The 20,418-nt window shown below is 48.0% G+C and overlaps 1 protein-coding gene across 2 annotated transcripts in view; it reads right to left on the bottom strand.

Annotated features, from left to right (window-relative positions):
• Nucleotides 1-216: 216 nt before the first annotated feature.
• Nucleotides 217-20,418, bottom strand: part of WBP1L (WW domain binding protein 1 like) — a 60,558-nt gene continuing 40,356 nt past the window's right edge. For both annotated transcript variants that reach the window (XM_043597399.1, XM_043597401.1), the window contains exons 2-4: nt 16,053-16,155; nt 5,243-5,404; nt 217-3,901 (exon numbers count right to left, since the gene is read on the bottom strand). In XM_043597399.1, the coding sequence (XP_043453334.1) occupies nt 3,159-3,901; nt 5,243-5,404; nt 16,053-16,155 (1,008 nt within the window). In that variant the 3' untranslated portion in view covers nt 217-3,158. The remainder of the gene's footprint in view (nt 3,902-5,242; nt 5,405-16,052; nt 16,156-20,418) is intronic.

Below are 20,418 nucleotides of genomic sequence, written 5' to 3'. Positions count from 1 at the left end.
CTCAGCAGAAGCATTACCCAGCCTGCCCTTGGTCCCGTGGTCTCTGCTCGGGCCAGGGGCCTGTCCTCAACCGCTCCGTGACTTCTCTCGGTCCCTGTGTGGACCAGGGAAAAATGCAGCTAGGAATCTTGCAGGATGAGCCTTGAAGTATGAGGAAGGGGAACAACAACAACAACAAAAACCCAAAGTGCTGCAAGAAAAAAAAAGAACAGTCGCGTTTTTGGGATCGATTTTATTTGGGCTTCTCACAGTGGTTAGAGCCACTCTGTCTTCAGAACAATCACAGCACAGGAAATGCGTCACCGAGACTGCCCAGAAAAGTCTGACCAGCTGAATCTTATTGCTTAAAATACACATATTCACAAGAACTGACAAATGGTGATGTGCCTCACACAGGAATGTGTTAGCATTTGCAAATCTTCTGACTGTAGCACCAAACCCTCGACCAGACCAACCCCTTCCTTCTTGTTCACCTGGAAAACCAGATTCAGTCAAATCTCCCTGGCCCCCTGACTAGTCCTTCAGCTCCCTATTTCCACCTCTCCTGGCAGGGGAGCCCCCCCCCCCCTTGGCAGGGGCCGGACTGTGACCCCTGGAATCAAGCCCGGCTCCGGCAGCTCCATTTTCTTCTTCTCATGCCTTTAGAGCAGGACGTTGCAGTGACCCCAACAGTTAACACGCAGGCCAGTTCCCCACTCCCAACTGGGGAAGGAAACTTGAGAGGGCTAGGCTTCATCCATTTGATCAGTTAACTGAAGAAGGATTCATTCTGGTGAATCCTTCAGTGAGTTGTTTGGGATTTTATTTAAAAAACAACAACAACAACAACAACAACAACAACAACGGTGGAAGGAAAGGCATCTGAGGGCTGCTGACACACTCCCACCCACTCCTGCCACACACGGGCTTGCTTGCTCGACACTGGACCTCGGCAGAGAGAGGTAAGCCCTTTGGCTCTGTGGTGTCTCCCAAACTCTCCTGACAATTCCGGGCACAGGGCTGACGTCTGGGCCACAGCTAGTCCAAGCTTGTCACTGAAGACCCAATCAAGCTTCTGTCTGAAGTTCCGCCTTCGCCTTCTGTGCCGAGTGGTTTTGAACACCCCCTGGGGGCTGACACCTAGGGCCAGGAGGCGCCAAGGGGGACAGACAGGTTCAGAGCACGTTTCCATTTACAGGGAACAGAACACAGGCCTCCGAGTGTCCACGGAGCGATGTGCAAATTGCAGTGATGGGTAGAGGAAAGCCTCTACTTCGAGCACAGTTGTCTCTGGCAGACGCGGGGCTGGGGGGGGGGGGGGGGAGGCCTGCCATTGACAATGCTGCTGGATACACCCGAGTACACAGTCAGACGTTTGTTCAGTAAACAGTAAATGTGTAAAATAAATTACCTTGAGAGCGCCATTTCTGCTCCAAACATGTGGTTGACGTGAGCACAATGGCTGCCATTCAAAGTATATTCACAGGAAAACAGGGCTGGGGGCTCACACACAATGGACAGACACACAAAGGTTATCCAAAAAGTCATTGTACACAGACTTCACTTTGTTCAACATGGATTTTGGTTTTGTGGACTCCAAACGCAGACACTTGTTCACCTCACAGCCTTGGATTTGTCTATTTTTGTACAAATATATATATATATATATATATATATATATATATATATATATTTCCTTTCTTACTGCAATGTCAATGCCTAATGTGAATATCATCGTTCGAGAGAGGGGGAAAGAACCAAACTCTTCATATGAACAGCACTGGACAGGGAATGTTAGTTTTAGCTGTTTGCTTTTTCCATTCAGGTTATTCCTATCAAAGCTCAACTACAGTAATAAGGATCCTGCAGGCCTTCTGGACCACTGCCTTCACCCTCCTACCGGGGCCACTTAGGCTCTTTACATAGGCTACAAAAATAGTTACCCCACTCAAAAAGGGGGCTGGGGAAGGACTGGGAAAGGGCATGAAAACCACAGATAACCAAGGCATTTCTTTTTTCCAAGTGGTCAGTTTAAAAAAAACAAAAACAAAAAAAACCCCAGAAGAACGTATTCAGAATCAAGAGAAAATACTGTGTAAAAGCCAGGCTATGGGACCACTCTTTCTGAGGACCCACAGCCTCATTTGTTCATAGAGAACAGCGAGACATGAAGGCCTGCGGACTGTGTGTTTGGGTGGGGGAGGACCCTGGTCACCCATAGGCACAGAGCAAAGGACAGAGATGCGGAGAGTTGCACCCAGATCCACTGCCACGGCTTAGGGCCTCCTGCGGTTCCACAGAAGTTCAAGATAGCCCCAAGCCTGCCCAGGAAGCATCTCCTCCTGGCTCAAAGGCAGCCGGGCTCTTTAAAGGTCAACTTGGGATAGAGCCACAGACTTCCCTTTTTTGGCCTGCCCCCACTGATAAAGTTCTTGTTTTCAGCTCTGTTGTTGTTTAAAGAGAAACCAAAAAGAAGGTGATGTGATGTTCCACACTGAACCAGTCTTGTGGCCAGCCAAAACCTGCTGGGAAGGGCCCCTCAAGGATGCCCAGTGGTACATTGACCTGATCACCTGGAATCTGAGAGCAGCAAGCCCCCCACCAACCTACCACACAACTGCCTATCAGCTCTCCTCTTCCCCCAGGACGAGCCCAGTTCTGGCTCTGCAGACATTGGCAGCGAGGGGTGACAATCCCTGGGCCTCTGCGGCCTTCCTTATTCACCCCGGGCTGAGACCTGCCACCTCTCCCAGGCTGAGACACAGCAAAGTTCTCTTAAATGAACACCAGAGCATAAATCCACTCCACCACCAAAGTCACCTCAGGGCACAGTCTCAGCCCCCTCCTTGGGGCTTCTGAAACACACATCTCTCTGACCCAAGCAGGTACTGAGATATGACTTGAAAAGAGAAAAGGGGGGACAGGGTGGGATATGAGGAATGAGTCACAGAACGAACCAACCTCTCAGCCCTCCACAACGCTGTGCTCCTGTGGGCAGAGAGGCATCCACACCCCCAGCTGCAGCTGGAGACGTAGGAAAATGCAGGAGCGAGGGGCGGGGGGCAAAGAACGGAAGTGGCTGTACCACTTTTTCTGAAAGTCACTTAATGCTTCTGTCATGATGCTCCCCCCTACCCTGGTTGCTGTGCCAAGTTCTCAGGCCACAGACAGGGCCTGCTCTAGCTGGGGGAGCTGCTGCTCTGCGAGTTTGGGGAGTCCTGCTCATTGATGGTGTTCAGCAGCAGGCACGCGGGCGGCCGTGGCAGGTGGGGGTGCCCGGGCTCTCGGGCCTGCTCCTCGGAGGGCTGGCAGAGCCCTTCCTCCTCGTCGCCGGGGGGCCGCACGTGGCAGCTGTCACAGAAGTCCAGGGGCCCATCCAGAGCGTCATCAATGAGCGTGTTGAACTCTTTGAGGTCATCGTCATGGTGGCCCCGGTTGCACACACACACCTCAATGCCCGAGTCACCCGTGAAGCGGCGATGTCGGCCGGGAGTCTTGTCTTTGCTATCGGGGAGGGCGCTGCCTTGCTCGGAGCTGTGATCTCTCAGCAGCTCCTCTTTACAGTCGGAATCTTTGTCCAGGAAGGCCCCAGGGTCCAGCTCCCCCAGGCCGGCCACAGAGCCACTGGGCTCCATCCCAGGGGCTTTGGTGGCTGCTGTGCTGGCTGGCACGTCGGAGGGCTCAGGGTCAGCGATGCTCGGGGGTCTCGTGCTGCTTCTGCTGGGCCCCGACAAGGGGCTGCTCTGCGCCCCCTGGGGGCCCCTGGTGGGATCGGCGCCCGGGGGGCTGCCGCCTGTGGGGCCACACTGCGCAGGCAGCTGCTGCTGCTGCTGTAGCTGGAAGGCACTGTACGGTGGGGGAGGAGTCGGAGGTCGGTTCACCACTTCCTCATAAGGAGGTAGTAAATAGTTTGGCAAAAACCCTAAAATGGGGAGGCAGGGAGGAGAAATTACCGCACTGGCAATTGTTGTAGGACAGACTGCAAAGCTTGCACTAAACATATGCCTCTTCCCCATCCCCACCCCCCATACCCGTGAAGTGACAGCTACAGCTCCTGCTTGTGGGCAGGGCAGGGGGATGGGACAACTGTGCAGAGGAGGAGGGACAGACTGGGAGTGACCTAATCTAGCTTCTTGAAATCTGAGAGCCTCTAAAGCTGCTTCATAGGCAAGACTTCTGCCTGTCTGCAGTTAAGGCAGAGGGTTAGGCAAGTGTGGTGGATGGCCAAGAGATCGTTCCTGCCAGGAACGGATCTGTTTCCACATGCCCCCAAGTCTCATGTTTCTTGCTCAGACTGTGTCCTCCATCTATGTCCCATAAGGCCTCAGGGTCAGGGACCCTAATTTAAGACTTCTTGACAACGTTTTTTCCCCCCTCCCCACCCCACCACCCTTCCAGATGCATATGATGTAAAGGGCCCTTTTTTCTGGGAGGGTAGAAATCTGTGTTGTCCCTCAATCTAGTGTGGCTGGAGGTGGTCTGGAGAGACAAACCAAGCCTCATCCTGACTCAGATCAGGAGCGGGTGGGTTACCAGCGAAGGGGGAGGGTCCTGCCAACCAAGGCTTATTATCTTTCGAATGTGCTGAATGTCTCAAGGCACAGATGGTCTGGTTATAACAATAACTGCTAGCATTTACTGAGCACTTACTATATGCCGGGCACTGTGCTAAGCACTTAATGCTTCCGGATGTGTAATTCCACACCTGTGGCCACTTTCTTTTATAGAACACACTGTAGAATGGCTCTGGACAAGCTGGGCCTCCAATGACCCTTTGAGAGGTCATGTGTGAAGAACCTCCCCCTGGGGAAGTCACGTGAGTGTCCTTCAGTGAGTCACCACGTTTCTTGGTTCTCAGGAAGTCCCAGTGTCACCACCACAACCCCACCCCCGCCCGCCCCAGCCACCATCTGCCTCTTTTATGGCAGCCTTGGCTCAGGCATATCACAGGGCAGTTAGCAAAATGGAAGGATTTCAGGCCACAGGAATCTAAACCTTGATTTACTCACATCATACATACTCTGACCATCTGCCTTAAAAAAATAATTTGCTAAAGGATCCAAAACCTGGTCAGGACCTGGCCGGTGTGGATTTGGACCGGACCAGCGGCTTCACATGCTCCTCTGTGCCGAAGGGGAGTGCCCCTCATTCCCACAGCTGCAAGACTCTGTGCTGTGCTGGGTAAGAGGGCCCACTGGGGCCCACAGTCTGTGTGTCCTCCCTGGGGGGGAGGGGGGGGGTTGGCGGCTTTTCGTGTACGTACTGAAATAAAATGGCAGCGCTGAGTAATTGTGGGCCTCTCGGTAGGCGATCAGGTTGATTTCATGCTGCCGCTGCTGGGCCTGAAGGCGATGCTTGGCTCGGCGGTGGTGGCACACACAGCAGCAGCTCAGGATGATGATGATGGTCCACACCAGCCAGAACCCTGGGGGTGGGGAGGAAGGCAGAGAGGCACACGCAGCACGTGAACAGCAGCCAGAGGGGCAGCTTTCTGAGGCGGGGGGGGGGGGTTCCCCAGACAGTGCCCACCTGGTCGAGGCTGGCACTGTCGGGCCTCACCGAGTGAATTCGTATTTGGAACCTGTGTTCAATTTTCACACGTGCTTGTGCCAGAGTGAAAGATGGGGTGGGAGAGGGTGACAGACACCTGTCTGGCACCGCTGGGCCTACGTGTTAGGTTTGGTGGGCATGAAATACGCTCACCTTTTAGGACAGCACACTCCTCCTCTTTTTGTCCCGGACACAAATGCTTCAGCCCTTCTTATTACGCATCTCCCACCCCCACCTCCAAGCCCTGCTCAGTACCGTACGGCCAGTCCACAGCCTCACTTCCTGCTGCTATATGAGACTACTCACCAAAAGCAAAGAGCCCCTCAAAATCCCAGCGGATTAGCAACTGCAAAGGGCCTTGGAGGGGCTGCCTGATAAGAGAATTCTTAGGATTCTCTTGATATCACCAAAAAGATCACGGGCTTTTTCTCTTCCACGCACACTGGTGTAATACAAGTCACTAAAGTTATACTTGGAAAAATTCTAATCGCCTCAGGTCCATCTCTTCCCTAGAGAGTGTAAATGACTTCCTCTGCTCTTGATATAATCCAGTACAATTCCATCCCCTACAGTTGCAAATAACACCCCCACCTCCCTTTGGCCTGTGATTACATTAGGCTCAGGGCCATTAGCAGCCTCCCCTTCTCCAGGCCGATTATTTCTTCTTGTTTCCCACTGTGTTCTGTTGGGTCAGACTCAGAGAATCTTTGCAAACCCCAATATAAGACCCCTCTCCAATCTTCAAATGTATGCAGAAAATCCTTGAGCAATTTTGTTAAAAAAAAAAAAAAGAAAAATACACACACACACACACACACACACACACACACACGGAGGGGAAGAGACTGGAAGGAAAACCACAAAAATAGTGACTTATTTTTAAGTGGTAGGATTAGGAGAAATTTCAATTTTGCCCTTAAAATTATAAACCTGGAAACAAAGTAAATTAAACTTAAAAATGTCTGTGACCAATTTTATATTTTTGCTGTCCTTTCTTTAAAAAATTAAGAGGGGAAGATGCCTGGCTGGTTCAGTAAGTGGAGCATAGACCTCTTTTGGGTCGTGAATTCAAGCCTCACATTCGGAGGAGAAATTACTTAAAAAATAATAATAATAAATTTCTAGATAGGTTTTTAAGTTCTTCTGGTAATGTATTCACACAATGAAATGACATAAATCATTTAACAATATTCATAGAATCGTACTTTTGACATATAGAGATGTTTCTAACATTAAGTGAAAAAACCAGGGCACCTGGGTGGCTCAGTCGGTTAAGCGCCTCTTGATTTCAGCTCTGGTCATGATCTCAGTTTGTGGGTTTGAGTCCCACAGCAGGATCTGTGCTGGCAGTGCAGAGCCTGCATGGGATTCTCTCCCTCATTCTCTCTCTGTTCCTCCCCCACTTGTACGCGTGTGTGTTCTCTCTCAAAATAAATAAATAAACATTAAAAAAAAAAAAAAGAAAGAAAAGCAAAATACAAAACAGCATAAAATACAATCCTGGGGCACCTGGGTGGCTCAGTCAGTTAGGCATACAACCCTTGATCTCAGCTCAGGTCACGATCTCATGGTTTGTGAATTTGAGCCCCTCTGTGATGTTCAGCACAGAGCCTCCTTGGTATTCTCTCTCTCCCTCTCTCAAAAAATAAATAAATAGGGGCGCCTGGGTGGCTCGGTCGGTTAAGCATCCGACTTCGGCTCAGGTCATGATCTCGCGGTCCGTGGGTTCGAGCCCCGCGTTGGGCTCTGTGCTGACCGCTCAGAGCCTGGAGCCTGTTTCAGATTCTGTGTCTCCCTCTCTCCCTGACCCTCCCCTGTTCATGCTCTGTCTCTCTCTGTCTCAAAAATAAATAAACGTTAAAAAAAATTAAAAATAATAATAATAAATGAATAAACATTAAAAAAAAAAAAAAAGCGAAGCCACCTTTGACCTGGATGACAGGACAGTAGATTTTCTGGTATTAGATCTCCTGTTTTTTGCTTATCTGCATTTCAAATTTCTCTAAGGTGAACATGTAGTTCTTAAAAATAAAAAGGATATATATAGTTCTCAATAAAAAATTTATCTGAGGAACAATTGTAAGGTGAGTTGTTACTAAGAACAGATTACTGTTCATTTGTTCTCTACACCTGATTAATTTCAATTTTTTCTATTACAAATGCTACCTGTATTTTTGATTACCTGCTTTGTGATGATAAATTTGTGTTTAGAACTTAAGCATTTTCACATGAATCTCTTACCAGAATGAGTTAAGATTATTAAGAAAAAAAAGGTGGGGCGTTGGGGGGTGGGGTACGCCTGGGTGGTTCAGTCGGTTAAGTGTCTGACTTCAGCTCAGGTTATGATCTCACGGTTTGTGAGTTCCAGACCCCACATCAGGCTCTGTGCTGACAGCTCAGAACCTGGACCCTGCTTCAGATTCTGTGTCTCCCTCTCTCTCTACCCCTCCACCACTCATGCTCTGTCTCTCTCTCTCTCAAAAATAAACAAACATCTAAGAAAAAAATTTTTTAAGAATAAAAATAACTTAAAATAAATTCTAAAAAAAAGCCCTGGGATTCCTGGCTGGCTCATTCGGTAGACTGTGTGATCTCAGGGTTGTGAGTTTGAGCCCCGTGCTGGATACAGAGCTTACTTAAAAAAAAAAAAAAAAAAAAAAAAAAAAAAAAAAAAGCCCCCTGTCCCCCAAACAAACTTGTATGTGAATAAACCTGCTTTTATTCCCCATTTGTACCAGAATACAATATTCCAAAAGATCGCACTGACATTTAGGGTGTGGCTTCTGGCAATGGCTCTTTCTGTCCCCCAGGGGTGTCCCTGCTGAATCTTCTCACAAAGCCACCACAGTGAAACGGGACAGTGGTACAGCAGCCTGGCCCTGGCAGGCGGGCAACACCATTGTATGTATGACACCTAATTGCTTTCAGCACATGTCAGTGTTCAATGGAACCTTCTCCTGAGGCCTCCCAACCAGAGAACAGGCGGAGGACAATGGGCTGAGGATTTTTTCCCTTTATCCCATTGGCAAACAGAAAAACCCCATTTCTTTTTTTTTTTTTTAAACGTTTATTTATTTTTTAGAGACAGAGAGAGACAGAGAAAGACAGAGCATGAGCTGGGGAGAGGGGCAGAGAGAGGGAGACACAGAATCTGAAGCAGGCTCCAGGCTCTGAGCTGTCAGCACAGAGCCTGATGCGGGGCTGGAACCCACTAACCATGAGATCATGACCTGAGCCGAAGTTGGACGCTTAACCAACTGAGCCACCCAGGCACCCCTACCATTTTTTTTTTTAATGTTTATTTATTTTTGAGAGAGATAGAGACAGAATGCGAGTGGGTTGGGGCAGAGAGAGAGGGAGACACAGAATCTGAAGCAGGTTCGAGGCTCTGAGCTATGAGCACAGAGCCCAATGTGGGGCTCAAACTCACAAACAGTACGATCATGACCTGAGCCGAAGTTGGACACTCAACAGAGCCACCCAGGCACCCCGAAAAACCCCATTCCTAAGCAGAGAACATACACATACGGTGAAGTCAAGAAGTCTCCTTTGTGGTCTTTCCCAGACTCGCTAATGACCTTTGCTTAATTTCACTTATATTTTTCTCTCCTGCTGCTGGTTGACTGAGGACTGGATAAACACCATCACAAGAGCCCTCAGAAATGGTGCTGAGGCCAGAGAAGAGCTCTGGGAGGGAAGTGGTTCCCTGATGCTGTCCCGTAACATCCTCAGCCCCTGCCATCTGCATCTGTGACCCTTTTCAGGGCTGGGGGTTGGTGGCACAAAAAAGTATAGTGCATTCTGCTGAAGAGTCTGGTTTCCAAATGCATTTTAGAGTCCAGTCTAAGAGTTTCTGGGCTAACCACTTGTCCATATTACCTATATTTCTCTCACCTGCCCAGCATAGTCTCACAATCCTTTATATTTCTTGGTATACCTTTAACGTACATTCTCTCATTAGATAATTAGCATCTAACTCAACTAGTTTTTACCTCCCAAGGCATTTTTTTCAGTAGTTTCTTACCTAAAAGGTAAACCAACTTTTAACCTTTATGCTGCAATATAAATGATCCAGGGACAGTATTTCTCATTTTATAGACTATATAAGAAACATGATTTTATTTTTCAATGTTTTGTTTTTTGTTTTTCTTTTTAAAAAATACTTATGTATTTTTATTTTGAGAGAGAGAGGGCAACAGGGAGAGGGAGAGAGAGAGAATCCCAAGCAGGCCCCATGCTGTCAGCCCAGAGCCCCACTCCGGGCTTGATCTCACGAACCACCAAGATCACGACCTGAGCCAAAACCAAGACCCAGATGCTTAACCAACTGAGTTACCCAGGCGCCCCAATGTTCATCAGATTCTTAAGGGAATCCTTCATCCAGAAAAAGTCAAGACTGAGATCCACCAAACTAGGAGTATAACAGAAAAACAGATTTTTTTTTTTTTAAGGAAAAATTAGGCAGGGCAGGAGACTAGGGGAAGAAATGAGACAACTAGAACACACACCCTTAGCAAAACTGCCTTAGTCATATCTAAGAGAGCACCAGACAACTCATGCGCCCATTGAAATTCCACCACCCTACTTCTTTTCATATAGAATAACAGGTAGAAAAAGTCTCCCTACCAGGTACCAGTTGTGTGATGTTATATTTATGTTACAAGTCTCAAAATGAGTTCTAATTTGTTCATTTCTTTTTTTAAGTTTTTATTTATTTAGGTAATCTCTACACCCAACATGGAGATTGAACTCACCACCCCAACATCAAGAGTTGCATACTCTTTCAACTGAGCCAGCCAGACACCCCTCTTCAGTTCTACTACAGTATGACAAAAGATTATGTGTGTGGGTCAAAACGGAGGGAAATCTAACTTGGAAGCAGAATGCGACTAGTGGCAAGATGGTGTGTTAGCACAGGTCCAGAAAAGACCCTTAATGAGCTGGTCCCAATGGTGGGGTTAATGTGGGAAGGCAAAAGGCATTCTCGTCTGGTCCTCACAAAATGGACTCTCTTGGGAGTCACTGGAGTCAAAGTAGTGTCCCACCAAGTTTAAAAGGGAGAATATCCAGACTGGTCCCTCCGGAGTTGTACAAACTTTTGATCTTTTTGCTAGATTTCACAAACAAGGAAGAAAGTTTACAAAAGAAAAACCTAATGAAAGAGACACACAGAGAAAGACAGAAGCATGCCCTCCTTTCCAAACACACATCTACCCAGAGACTACATTCCCCAATGACAACTTTGAAAGCTGTGATCTCATGGTGGGGAGCATTTGTCATGCTAAGCAAAACAGAAAACAAGTTTTGAAAAACAATCACAGTTCAATGTAGGAACTGAGTCATGTGCCCCAGAGTTCACTATAAACTTGGGAAAACACCACTCCCCAACGGGGCAGGAAATTCCTCATTAGGAAGCCAAAGCATACTGTAAATTAGCTCTCCTTCTACGTCATAGGATGGTGGGTGACCTCCCTGGCCCCTTAAAGCTCTCAGCAGGAGCTCCTGCCACTGCCTCTGTGGAAAAGGCCTGAATTAGGGAACAGAAGACCTCAGAAGACTTACAAGTTCATCTGAAAGACTGGACAAGCTTCCTATAAGCATGACTGCAGTTATAGAAGGGAAGAGGCAGTGACCTGGATTCAAATCACAGCTCACAAAACTACTTCCTAGCTTTGTGACCTTGGTAATTTTGTTTTTACTTCCTTCACCTGTAAAATGGGAGAATAACAGTTTCTACCTTACCGGTCACTGTGAGGAATAAACAAGTTGATATATGGAGAGTCCTCAGAACCATGCTTGGCATATAATAAGTTCTCTAGATTGTTACTACTATTCTTGTTACAGGTATGACCACCTATGGGAAGGGTTTTCTTTCCATTCCTCTTTTATTCCCCCCAAAAAATACTCCATAAAAAAGCAACAGTGGAACAAGTCCAAAGTCTGCTTCTAGGTTCTGTTCTTGGCTACATTCATTGGAAAGCTGGCCCAAGTACTACTGATGAACCTACTTTTGTCCAGAAGCCTGGACCTCTAGGAGCAGGGGTCCAATCGGGGCTTAGAAGAAGGCCCACCTTCCCACTCTCCACCCTGCTAAAGGTGGCAAATGCCATGGGCCTTCCTTACAAGCAGCCCAACAATGGACATCTTAAGATAACTAAAAAGGAAAATTTAACAGGTGGAAAACAAGCGGGGCAGTCTTAAACAGAATTTCATGTCACCTCAGAGGGATTCCACTGCCCAGAAACACTCTCCTCTCCCTAACTAAGGCCCAAACAAGGGAAAACTGATACCCGGGTGAAGGTCCCTCAAATTATCTCAGGAGCAGAAATTCCCAGCTCTGACCTCTCCCTGGACAATGTAGCTTGGTGAGTGGGAAAGAGCCCTAGCATGAGAATCAGGAGATCCAGGTTCAGGATCTTTAGACTTGAGCATGTTGGTGGCCTCTCTCACCTTTGGTTTTCCTCTTTGCTCTACTTGTGCCATGAAGGGCATCCTCAGGTGGAAATTAAACACGCACATTCCGGACCTTCCACGACCTGGGCCCATCACCTTCTAGTCTGGCTCATAGTTCTGGAAGGGGGTGGCTTTGGAGTGAGGCACACTGACCCTACCAGTCATCTGCATCCAAATGAACAGTTACTTAACGCCCCTGGGTCAGGACACATGGGGATGATATGCGTACCTAGCAGGGTTGCTCTTGGGGTGAAAGGAGATGATGTGATTGAAGACCTTACCGGTGCCTCATATGTAGCAGAGCTCTGTGCACATTAGCTCACTTCCTGCTCCTTCCCAGACAAGCCCCACAGGCCCAGGGGAAGGGTGAACAACATCACGTGTACAATGTTCTTTCCCATGGGGTCCTGGCCTATGCTGTTCCTCTGCCTGCAAAGCCACTGTACCCTTCTTCATGTTCATGTGTTTAATTTTTTTTTTTTAATTTTAAAAAAATTTATTTTATTTTTGAGAGAGAGAGAGAGAGAGAGAGAGAGAGAGTGAGGAGGGAGGGGCAGAGACAGAGATGGAGACACAGAATCTGAAACAGCCTCTAGGCTTTGAGCTGTCAGCACAGAGCCCGATGCAGGGCTCAAACCCATGAACTGTGACATCATGACCTGAGCTGAAGTCAGACGCGTAACCGACTAAGCCCCCCAGGGGCCCCTATGTTCTTCATGAGTTTAAATCCTATCCACCCTTTAGGGTGCACTTCAAATCCCACCTCTTCCACGAAGGCTGCCTGAATCTTGGCTAGCCAAAGCAAACTCTCCTGAACATTCACAGTGGTCCTACCACATACATTCCACTCTCAGTGTTACTAGTGGGGAGCTGTGTCTTATCTCCTCTCTCTGCTAGGAGATTCCCTGTTGACAGCAAGGATTATGTACGACTCCCCACAGTTTCTAACACAGAAGAGGTCAGAGCATCAAGTAGGAGTTTGTTAGGACCACAAATTCTCAAGTCCATCTCAGACCTACTGAATAAAAAACTGGGAGCAGGGCCGAGAGCTCTGTGTTTTAATAAGCCCTCCAGGAAATTTGGATGCTTGCCAAATTTTGAGAACCACTGGAGTAAGGGTTTACTGAATGAATAAATGACTAAATAATGAATTAAAGTACAAGTGCCATAAAAATGCATGGGGTAACAATAATGATGATGACCAGCCCTTATAGCCTTAGTGCTAAAACAGGACCTTTGCTTCCCATTTGATGCAGGCCCAGTAATAACGACTGGCTTAGGTTACAACTGAAAGGGAGAAAGGGTCCTGATGAAGCCTAAGGTCTGTATGTGCGTGTGTGTGTGTGTGTGTGTGTGTGTGCGTGTGCACGCACGACACTCTTCGGCACACAGGAAAACTCAGCTCAGTAGAGATGAAAGGGTTGGTGGAAATGGCATTTTTCCCTTTTTCCCTGAGGCCTTCCCTGTAGGCAACTGTGGTTAAAGAGGTACTCGGTCTGACAGAAATTCTGCCTAGGATTTCCTGGCTGAGACTTTTTTTCCTTCCAAAGGAAAGAGACAAAAAGAATAACCCAAAGCCCATTCTTTTTGCATTTCGGACAAAGTTTAGAGGCAATCAGAAGGAAAGGGGTTCAAAATGACCAAAAAGCAGGGTTTTTTTTTTGTTGGTGGTGGTGTTTTTTTTTTTTTTAGAGAGAGAGAGACAGCGCACGAGCAGGTGAGAGGGGCAGAGGGAGAATGGGAAGGGGGACAATCTTAAGCAGGCTCCACACTTAACACAGAGCCCAACTCGAAGCTCGATCCCACAACCCTGGGATCATGACCTGAGCCAAAACCAAGAGTCGGATGTTCAACCGAGCAACCCAGGCACCCCAAAAATGCAGCTTTGGTAAGAATTGAAGGGGCTCATTCCAACACTCAACTTCCCTCTATACACACATCAGGCAGAGGCCAGGACCCGATAAGGAAGAAAACCAAAGAATTCTGAGGGAGGCAGAATACTCACTGGGCACCTCCTGACTAAGAAGTCACTTTTGGGCACTGATGAGGACAGTTTTGCTTTTATAACCTCCATCCCTCCAGAACTCAGAAAGCGTGGACCAACTCATATAGTGGTGAGTCTTTTCTCCCTATCTGGACTCTGGTCTCTAGCCTCCTCCTTTCCCCCCCGCTGACCATAACTGGAGATAATCAGCCATTTAGCAGCTCCTCCTCTGGCTTTCTTTAAGCCCTTGGGATGAGGTGCCTGGTTCCCAGGCTGCCTCCCTGCCATCTGGGTCTCCCTGTCCCCGCTGCCCGCCACCCCCCCCACCCCCCCACCCCCCCACCCCCCCGCCGACCCTTACGACAGTGACCCAATTCTGGTGGCTACGGAGCCTGCTCCGCCAAGGTCCCAGGATGCTCTGTCAGTCTGAGACGAGGCCATCAGCAAGCCCATGCCTCTCCACAACCGATGCTGCCTGGGCCAGGCCCCGGAAAAACAAACTGCAGTTCTGTGGCTTTTTGGCAGCCCAGCTTCGACTTTTGTTTTAACAAGGGGTGGGAGGGAGAATTTGAACCCTGTGGTTATCTACATTTTAAAACATTTAAACACAGTCTGTTCACCTGCTTGGCACTTTGTGTCCTCTACTAAGTCCCTCGGCCCCACCCCTTCTAAAATAGCAACAGTTCTGGGCCCTCCTTTGCTGTTGTTTATATTCATGGACGAATGGTGGGGACATCCTGAGCCCTGTCGTCTCCTTGGGAAGGAAGTATGCATTTGACCGCCCCTGGGATTCCTCAGAAAGGACAAGCCAGTCCTCAGTCCTTGAAAGGGAAGTATAAGGGTGAGGAGAGGTCCTGTTTGAAGGAACCACTCCCACTGGCTACAAAATACGTTTACATTTAGAGGGAGAGACTGACCAGCCAAGAATCTAATTTCCTTTCCATACTAAACAATAGCACTTGTAGCTGCTTTCTGACCACATCACTGATGTGGAGGGAGTGGGGAGATCAGACAGAGGAAGGGGAGAAAGGACAGGGTGACACTGGCAGCAAAGGCATAGTTTGACAAACCAGCCCAGTTTGTTTCCAAACAGAAGGAGTGACAGGAGCTTAGAACTATCTGGGGAAACAGTCTACTGTTTCTCCTCTCTACAGACAGTTGTGAGAACCGGTACAGTGCCGGTCACCTGGGGACCCTGCCCTAAGGACTCTCCTGTCCTCCCAATTCGTTGTCCAGCATCCTGTAGGGTCTCATCCAAGCTTTGAGAAGATTGGAATACAAAGTGTGTTAGTGAACTCCTCGAACCTGGCTCGCTCCCTGAAGATCACGGTGATGTCGCCACTCTTGGGCAAGCCTGAAAGGTGCAAGTTCATGGCCTCAAACAAACCAGTGGCAAGAAGAGGATTGTCTGCACATGGCAATTAGCTGAGAGTTAACAGGGGAGGTACACTGGAGAAGCAAGCCTCCAGACACTTCAGCTTGAGAAATGGGAAAGAAACAAAGGGGCTAAACCTCTAGACTCCCTCACCCTGAGAGGGCTCCATGGGCAGGGACCTAGGAAAGGTGATCCCTTTGACAGGGACCCTCAGAAACAGAGGCAGCTCCTTGATGCACTATGAGGAATCCTGGAAGTCCTTAAGGCTGTTATAAGAAAACAACACTACAGCTCTCCACAAAGCCTCTCCTGGCATTCACAGGTCGGCTGCTGCAACCTCTCTTCGCAAAGATGGCAAAGCCTGGGTGTCTGGGCTGGCTCCTGGAAGGGTGTATTGTTACCACTGCTCAGGACACCCTGGAGGTGACGTCAGAGAGAACCCCAGGCAGGAGTTTCTGCAGCAGACCGCATACCCATGGCCTCTTCAGAAGACTCTGACCATATTTTCTAGTCTTTAGCCCGTGGTGTCCAAAGGGCACTGGACCAGTCCTCTACAGAGGAATCGCATCTAGAACCCAGCAACAGTTTCTACTTGCAACACCTCCTCCAAGAGAGTAAGAAACATGGCCCAGTCCACCATTTCCCAATGAGCAGAGACATGACCAGGAGCACCCTGGAGTGCCACAGATCCCCCAGGGGGCAAAGACTTACACCAGAGTTCATAGTAGTAGTTGCAGCACTGAGACTGTCCACAGCAGTGTCCTGTGTCACAGATGTAGCTTTGATTGTTGGTACCCACACAGGTTTCCTTATCCTAAAGAAAAAAAAAAATCGAAAAAACATTTTGGCATATTAAATTATAGTTTTTAAATGTCGCTTTTCTTCTCATCACCCTCTTCCTGGTTGTCTGCTCCCCTTCCATCAAGATGGTCTATACCAATGTTCATTTCACAAAGGAAAAAAAAAATTAGAAAGAACCACACAACAGCAGCAGATTGACAAAAAACAACCAAGGTTTATTAAAGGGGGAAGAGGATTCAGCACACAAAGCTGACTGGTAAACAGCGAAGTTTTCCTCAGACAGGAAATGGATGCCTCACTTTCTTTATGTCCGAACAGAAACACTTCACCTTCACATTCCAGGGCTGAACTCAGCCAGTAAAAGGATGATGGTTCTCGTGTAATGAGCAGGATGTTTTAAATAAAACCAGCTTTTCTGTGAAAGTTCCTGGAACAATTAACGCGGTACATATTCTAGGATTAGCATCTAGTCAGTCATTCTGTCCTTCAAAACAACACACTGTTCAAGGTCAAATACAGTGTGATTCCAAAGAGAGCTAAAATAACTTGCCACTAAAATTTTCGCTCTTAAGAAAAGAGGTAACCTGCTCAGGTGACCTTGTCCAATTTCAATTTGCTAGATAATTTTTTGCTTATCAAATGATCTCTTAATAATCTTGACTGGACCTAGGATTCACACTGTGCCTTGTCAGGGACGGCTCCAGAATGGGCACAGCTGAGTAACCACCTCGCGGGGTGCCAAGTTCTATTCACAGCTCTGGAAGAGGATGGAGGTGAAAATGTTTTTTTGACATTTCACATCTAAGATATGAGATACCTGACCAGCCAACCTGAACTTCAGCCCCAAATGTACTGTGGACCCCCAACACATATGGGGAGACACAGGAGCACATAAGTCATGTACTCCATCTGGCTTTCAACGTTTCTTTATTTTAAAGAAGTAACATGTCCACTTACTGGACACTGTCTTTGTGCCAAGCACCGTGTTGGGTACATGGGATACAAAGATAAATAAGACATTGTCCTCATCCTCAAGAAACTCGAGGTTGGAAAAAAACTCTGCTCGGCAAAGAAACTAAAACCACAGTATTGTATTTGCTGCTACTCAGGCTGACCCTGCCCACAGTGTACATCCGGGCGGACGCCTGCCAGTGGAAACTTAAGTCACACGGTCAGTTCCTCCTCTCTGGGCCTCACTTTACACTCCACTGTCTTCTTGGCCAGGGGTATAAACAAGGCACTCCAGCAACCGTCTACAGGACTAAGGCTGGGCGGAGACCATGCAAGTGCCTGGTGTCACAGGCGAGGATGCGGGAGAGGGCACAGCTGAAGACCAGATCCCAGGCTCGGTGCAGGGCTCTACCACATACGCTCAGGCGTTTCCTGGTCTCTAAGAGCCTCACAGCCTTGTGTAAAGGGGTGGAGGAAGAAGGAAACACGGGAAAGGCATTTGTAAGTTCTGACAGTGAGGGTTTCACAGCACTGTCAACAGGCCCGCCTCCCCACGTCCACCATAAGCAAAATGGAACACCTGGACGGGGGCTGTCTGGTCACGAGTCTCCTCTGAGGCCTGGTGCACATGGAGAAAGCAGATCTGGGCTCCCTCGCTGCTTTTGCTAGAACACACCCTCCTTGACTTCAGAGGAAAACATTGCTTTCAGAAGGACATCAAAAAGTTTCTCCCAAGTTTACCGGGCCCTGAAATGCCATTCTTCTGGCACGGGCTCACACAGTTCAAAGTGTCCACGTAGTTTCTAAAACAGGCCGTGCTGCCTACACTCCAACGCATGAAAGAATCCAGTGACACTTCTGCCTCAGGAAAATTCACCAGACGAGGTCCAGGCTCTGAACACTGGACGGTCAACTGCTCCTAAGTGAGGCATGGAGTGGAACGAGTCTGACATCTAAACAAGTGGTAATCTTCACGACCTACTGATGTCAGCTTTTCTCTCGGCTTCCCCACCCACCCACCCCACAGGAAGCCTGGTATAAACAGGACCTCGATCTTTTTTCCTGCTCTGCCTCCACTTTTCCAGGGAGAGCAGAACTGGAGCAGCAGCATCTAATCCGGGTTCCTCAAACGCTTTTTACCCAGTAAATCTCAATCCCTGTTCTCCTTCCCCTGCCCCGCAATAGAGCTCCCAGGCTGCCTGAGGTGGCCCTGGTGATGGAAACTGTCACTTTCTGCTACAGGATGAAGGAAAGCAGGTGGACAGTTAAGGAAGACAAGAAGTGGGCTCATGAGCCTTTAGCAAGGAAGAAATGGAAGACCAGGCGGGTAAGTTGAGATGTCAGTCCCAAAGGTAAGCTCCTCCAGAACCCTGCTGGTGTGAAAGGAAAGCCCTGGGTTTCTAGGTTTCTTGTGTTTGGTCCTCATGACAGAGGACCAGGACCTGGACAAGTTACTCAGTAGCCCTAGGAGAAGTCAAAGATGCTTTCTCATGTCTCCTTCAACCCGAAGTCTTTATTAGCCTACCCACCTCCCATCCCCTCACACAGCAGCCTTGAGTCAACCCAAGAGCTGCTAAAATCTATCTCCTCTCATTCAAAGAGACAGCAAAGAACAGAAGTGCATGGATGCTGCCTGGTACTCTTCCAGCCTTCCCTGTACGAGGAGACTAATCGTGCATTACCTGCAGAGCTCTCAAACACCTCCAGGTGGCTCAAGATCCACTGCGAGGCAGAAGTGGTTAAGAGGTTGATCTGGGTCTGAAGCCCAGCTCTTATACTGCGCTTATTAATTAACTATGTGACCTTGGGTAAGTGACTTAACTTCTCTGACCTCTTAGTATCAATATTAGTCTGTGAACCATTATTGCTGGGCAGGAAAGCCCATCTAAATAGCACTTTGCATTCAATCAAAACGATTTCAGAAGAGTGACGTTCACTGGCAATGTGGATTGCTCCAGACACAGGAAGAACGGAAAAAGAAACTAGAGAGAATGCGATGGATAAGGTTCAAATACGAAAAGTTCTCAGCACCTTTTATGATTCCTCTTTGCCTTGCTTCTAAGCATCCCCAAGCACTTTATATACATATTATGTTGCTCAGGCCAAGTCTTGAAGAGTGGGCAGTAAATATCCCTCCCACCCCCTTTCTCCAGGGAGTGAACCAAAGAATGAATTGTGCTCGCCCTATAGGCAGGAGCTCTGCCTCCTCATCCCCCCTCCTCCATTCCCAGTATGAACACAGCGCTTGGTGCATAATGGTTTGCTTAATGAAACAACGGCTACGCAACCTGGGGTGAATAATATAGCTAATGTATACTGAGCACTTGCCATGTGCCAGGCACTGTTCTAAATGCCTTACACGTATTCCTCCATCTCAACTTGAAAGCAACCTATGAAGTAGGTAGTTATCAGGCAATTGAGGCTACGAGAGGCTGCGCAACTCGCCTAAGGTCATACAACTAGAAAGTCGTTCAAACCTCTTTCATCCGACCCCAGAGCCTGAGCTCTTACTATTGACCTTTAGTTTCCTTGGTTGAGGTGATACTTGTCCAGTTGCTTCTTATACTTCAGTGGCTTAAAAAAATCCACTGAAAGACCCAAACCAAACAAAGTCAACATTTTGTCTCTGCAGGAAAAGGTAAGGACCCTGCCCTTGTAGAGCTCTTTGACTTTGGGTACAGATCTTTCATCTTCTATTTGGCAGTGAGGAGGGACAGCCTGCTCAGGGCTCCTCCCTTTCCTGCTTGAAAGGTTGTACTTTCACACACTGACTTTCTGAAAAGCAGTGTTTCATCCCAGCGTGCAGTAAGGATCTTCATTCCTTCCTTCCTTCGACATTGAGTACCTGCCCTGCACCAGCACTGAACTAGGGTGGGGAACACAATGCGCAAATGGCCAAAATGGTCATGATCTCTGTCTTCACGGAGCTTGCAGTCTAATGGAAGATGATAAAGTAATCACACAGATTAAACTGCAACCAGAAAGAGAAAAATACATGATATAGTGAGAGCTTACAAAAGATTAGAGCTAGGAGCTAGTAGGGAAGGTCCAGACAGCTTCTGTGAGGAAGGTAAGCTTAAACTGAGATCACCAAGATGGTTAGAAAGTTAGTAACCCAGGGAAGAGGGATGGGAAGAACATTCTAGGCAGAAGAGGCAGTACAAGCAAAGCCCTTTAACTAGAAGGAGATGGTTAAAGAAGTAGGCAGGGAAGTTAGGTAAGTGGGGACCAGACTGTGCACAGAAGTGACAAAATCAGATTTACATTTTAAAGACAGCTCCTTCCCAGCAATATTTTCATTTGCACAAAACTGCCTGACCAAAAA

The sequence above is a fragment of the Prionailurus bengalensis genome, chromosome D2 (assembly GCF_016509475.1).
Source record: "Prionailurus bengalensis isolate Pbe53 chromosome D2, Fcat_Pben_1.1_paternal_pri, whole genome shotgun sequence".
In the NCBI taxonomy this organism is placed as follows: domain Eukaryota; kingdom Metazoa; phylum Chordata; class Mammalia; order Carnivora; family Felidae; genus Prionailurus; species Prionailurus bengalensis.
Note: the sequence above shows the minus strand (reverse complement) of the source record. Positions and strands in the feature narration are given on the sequence as shown.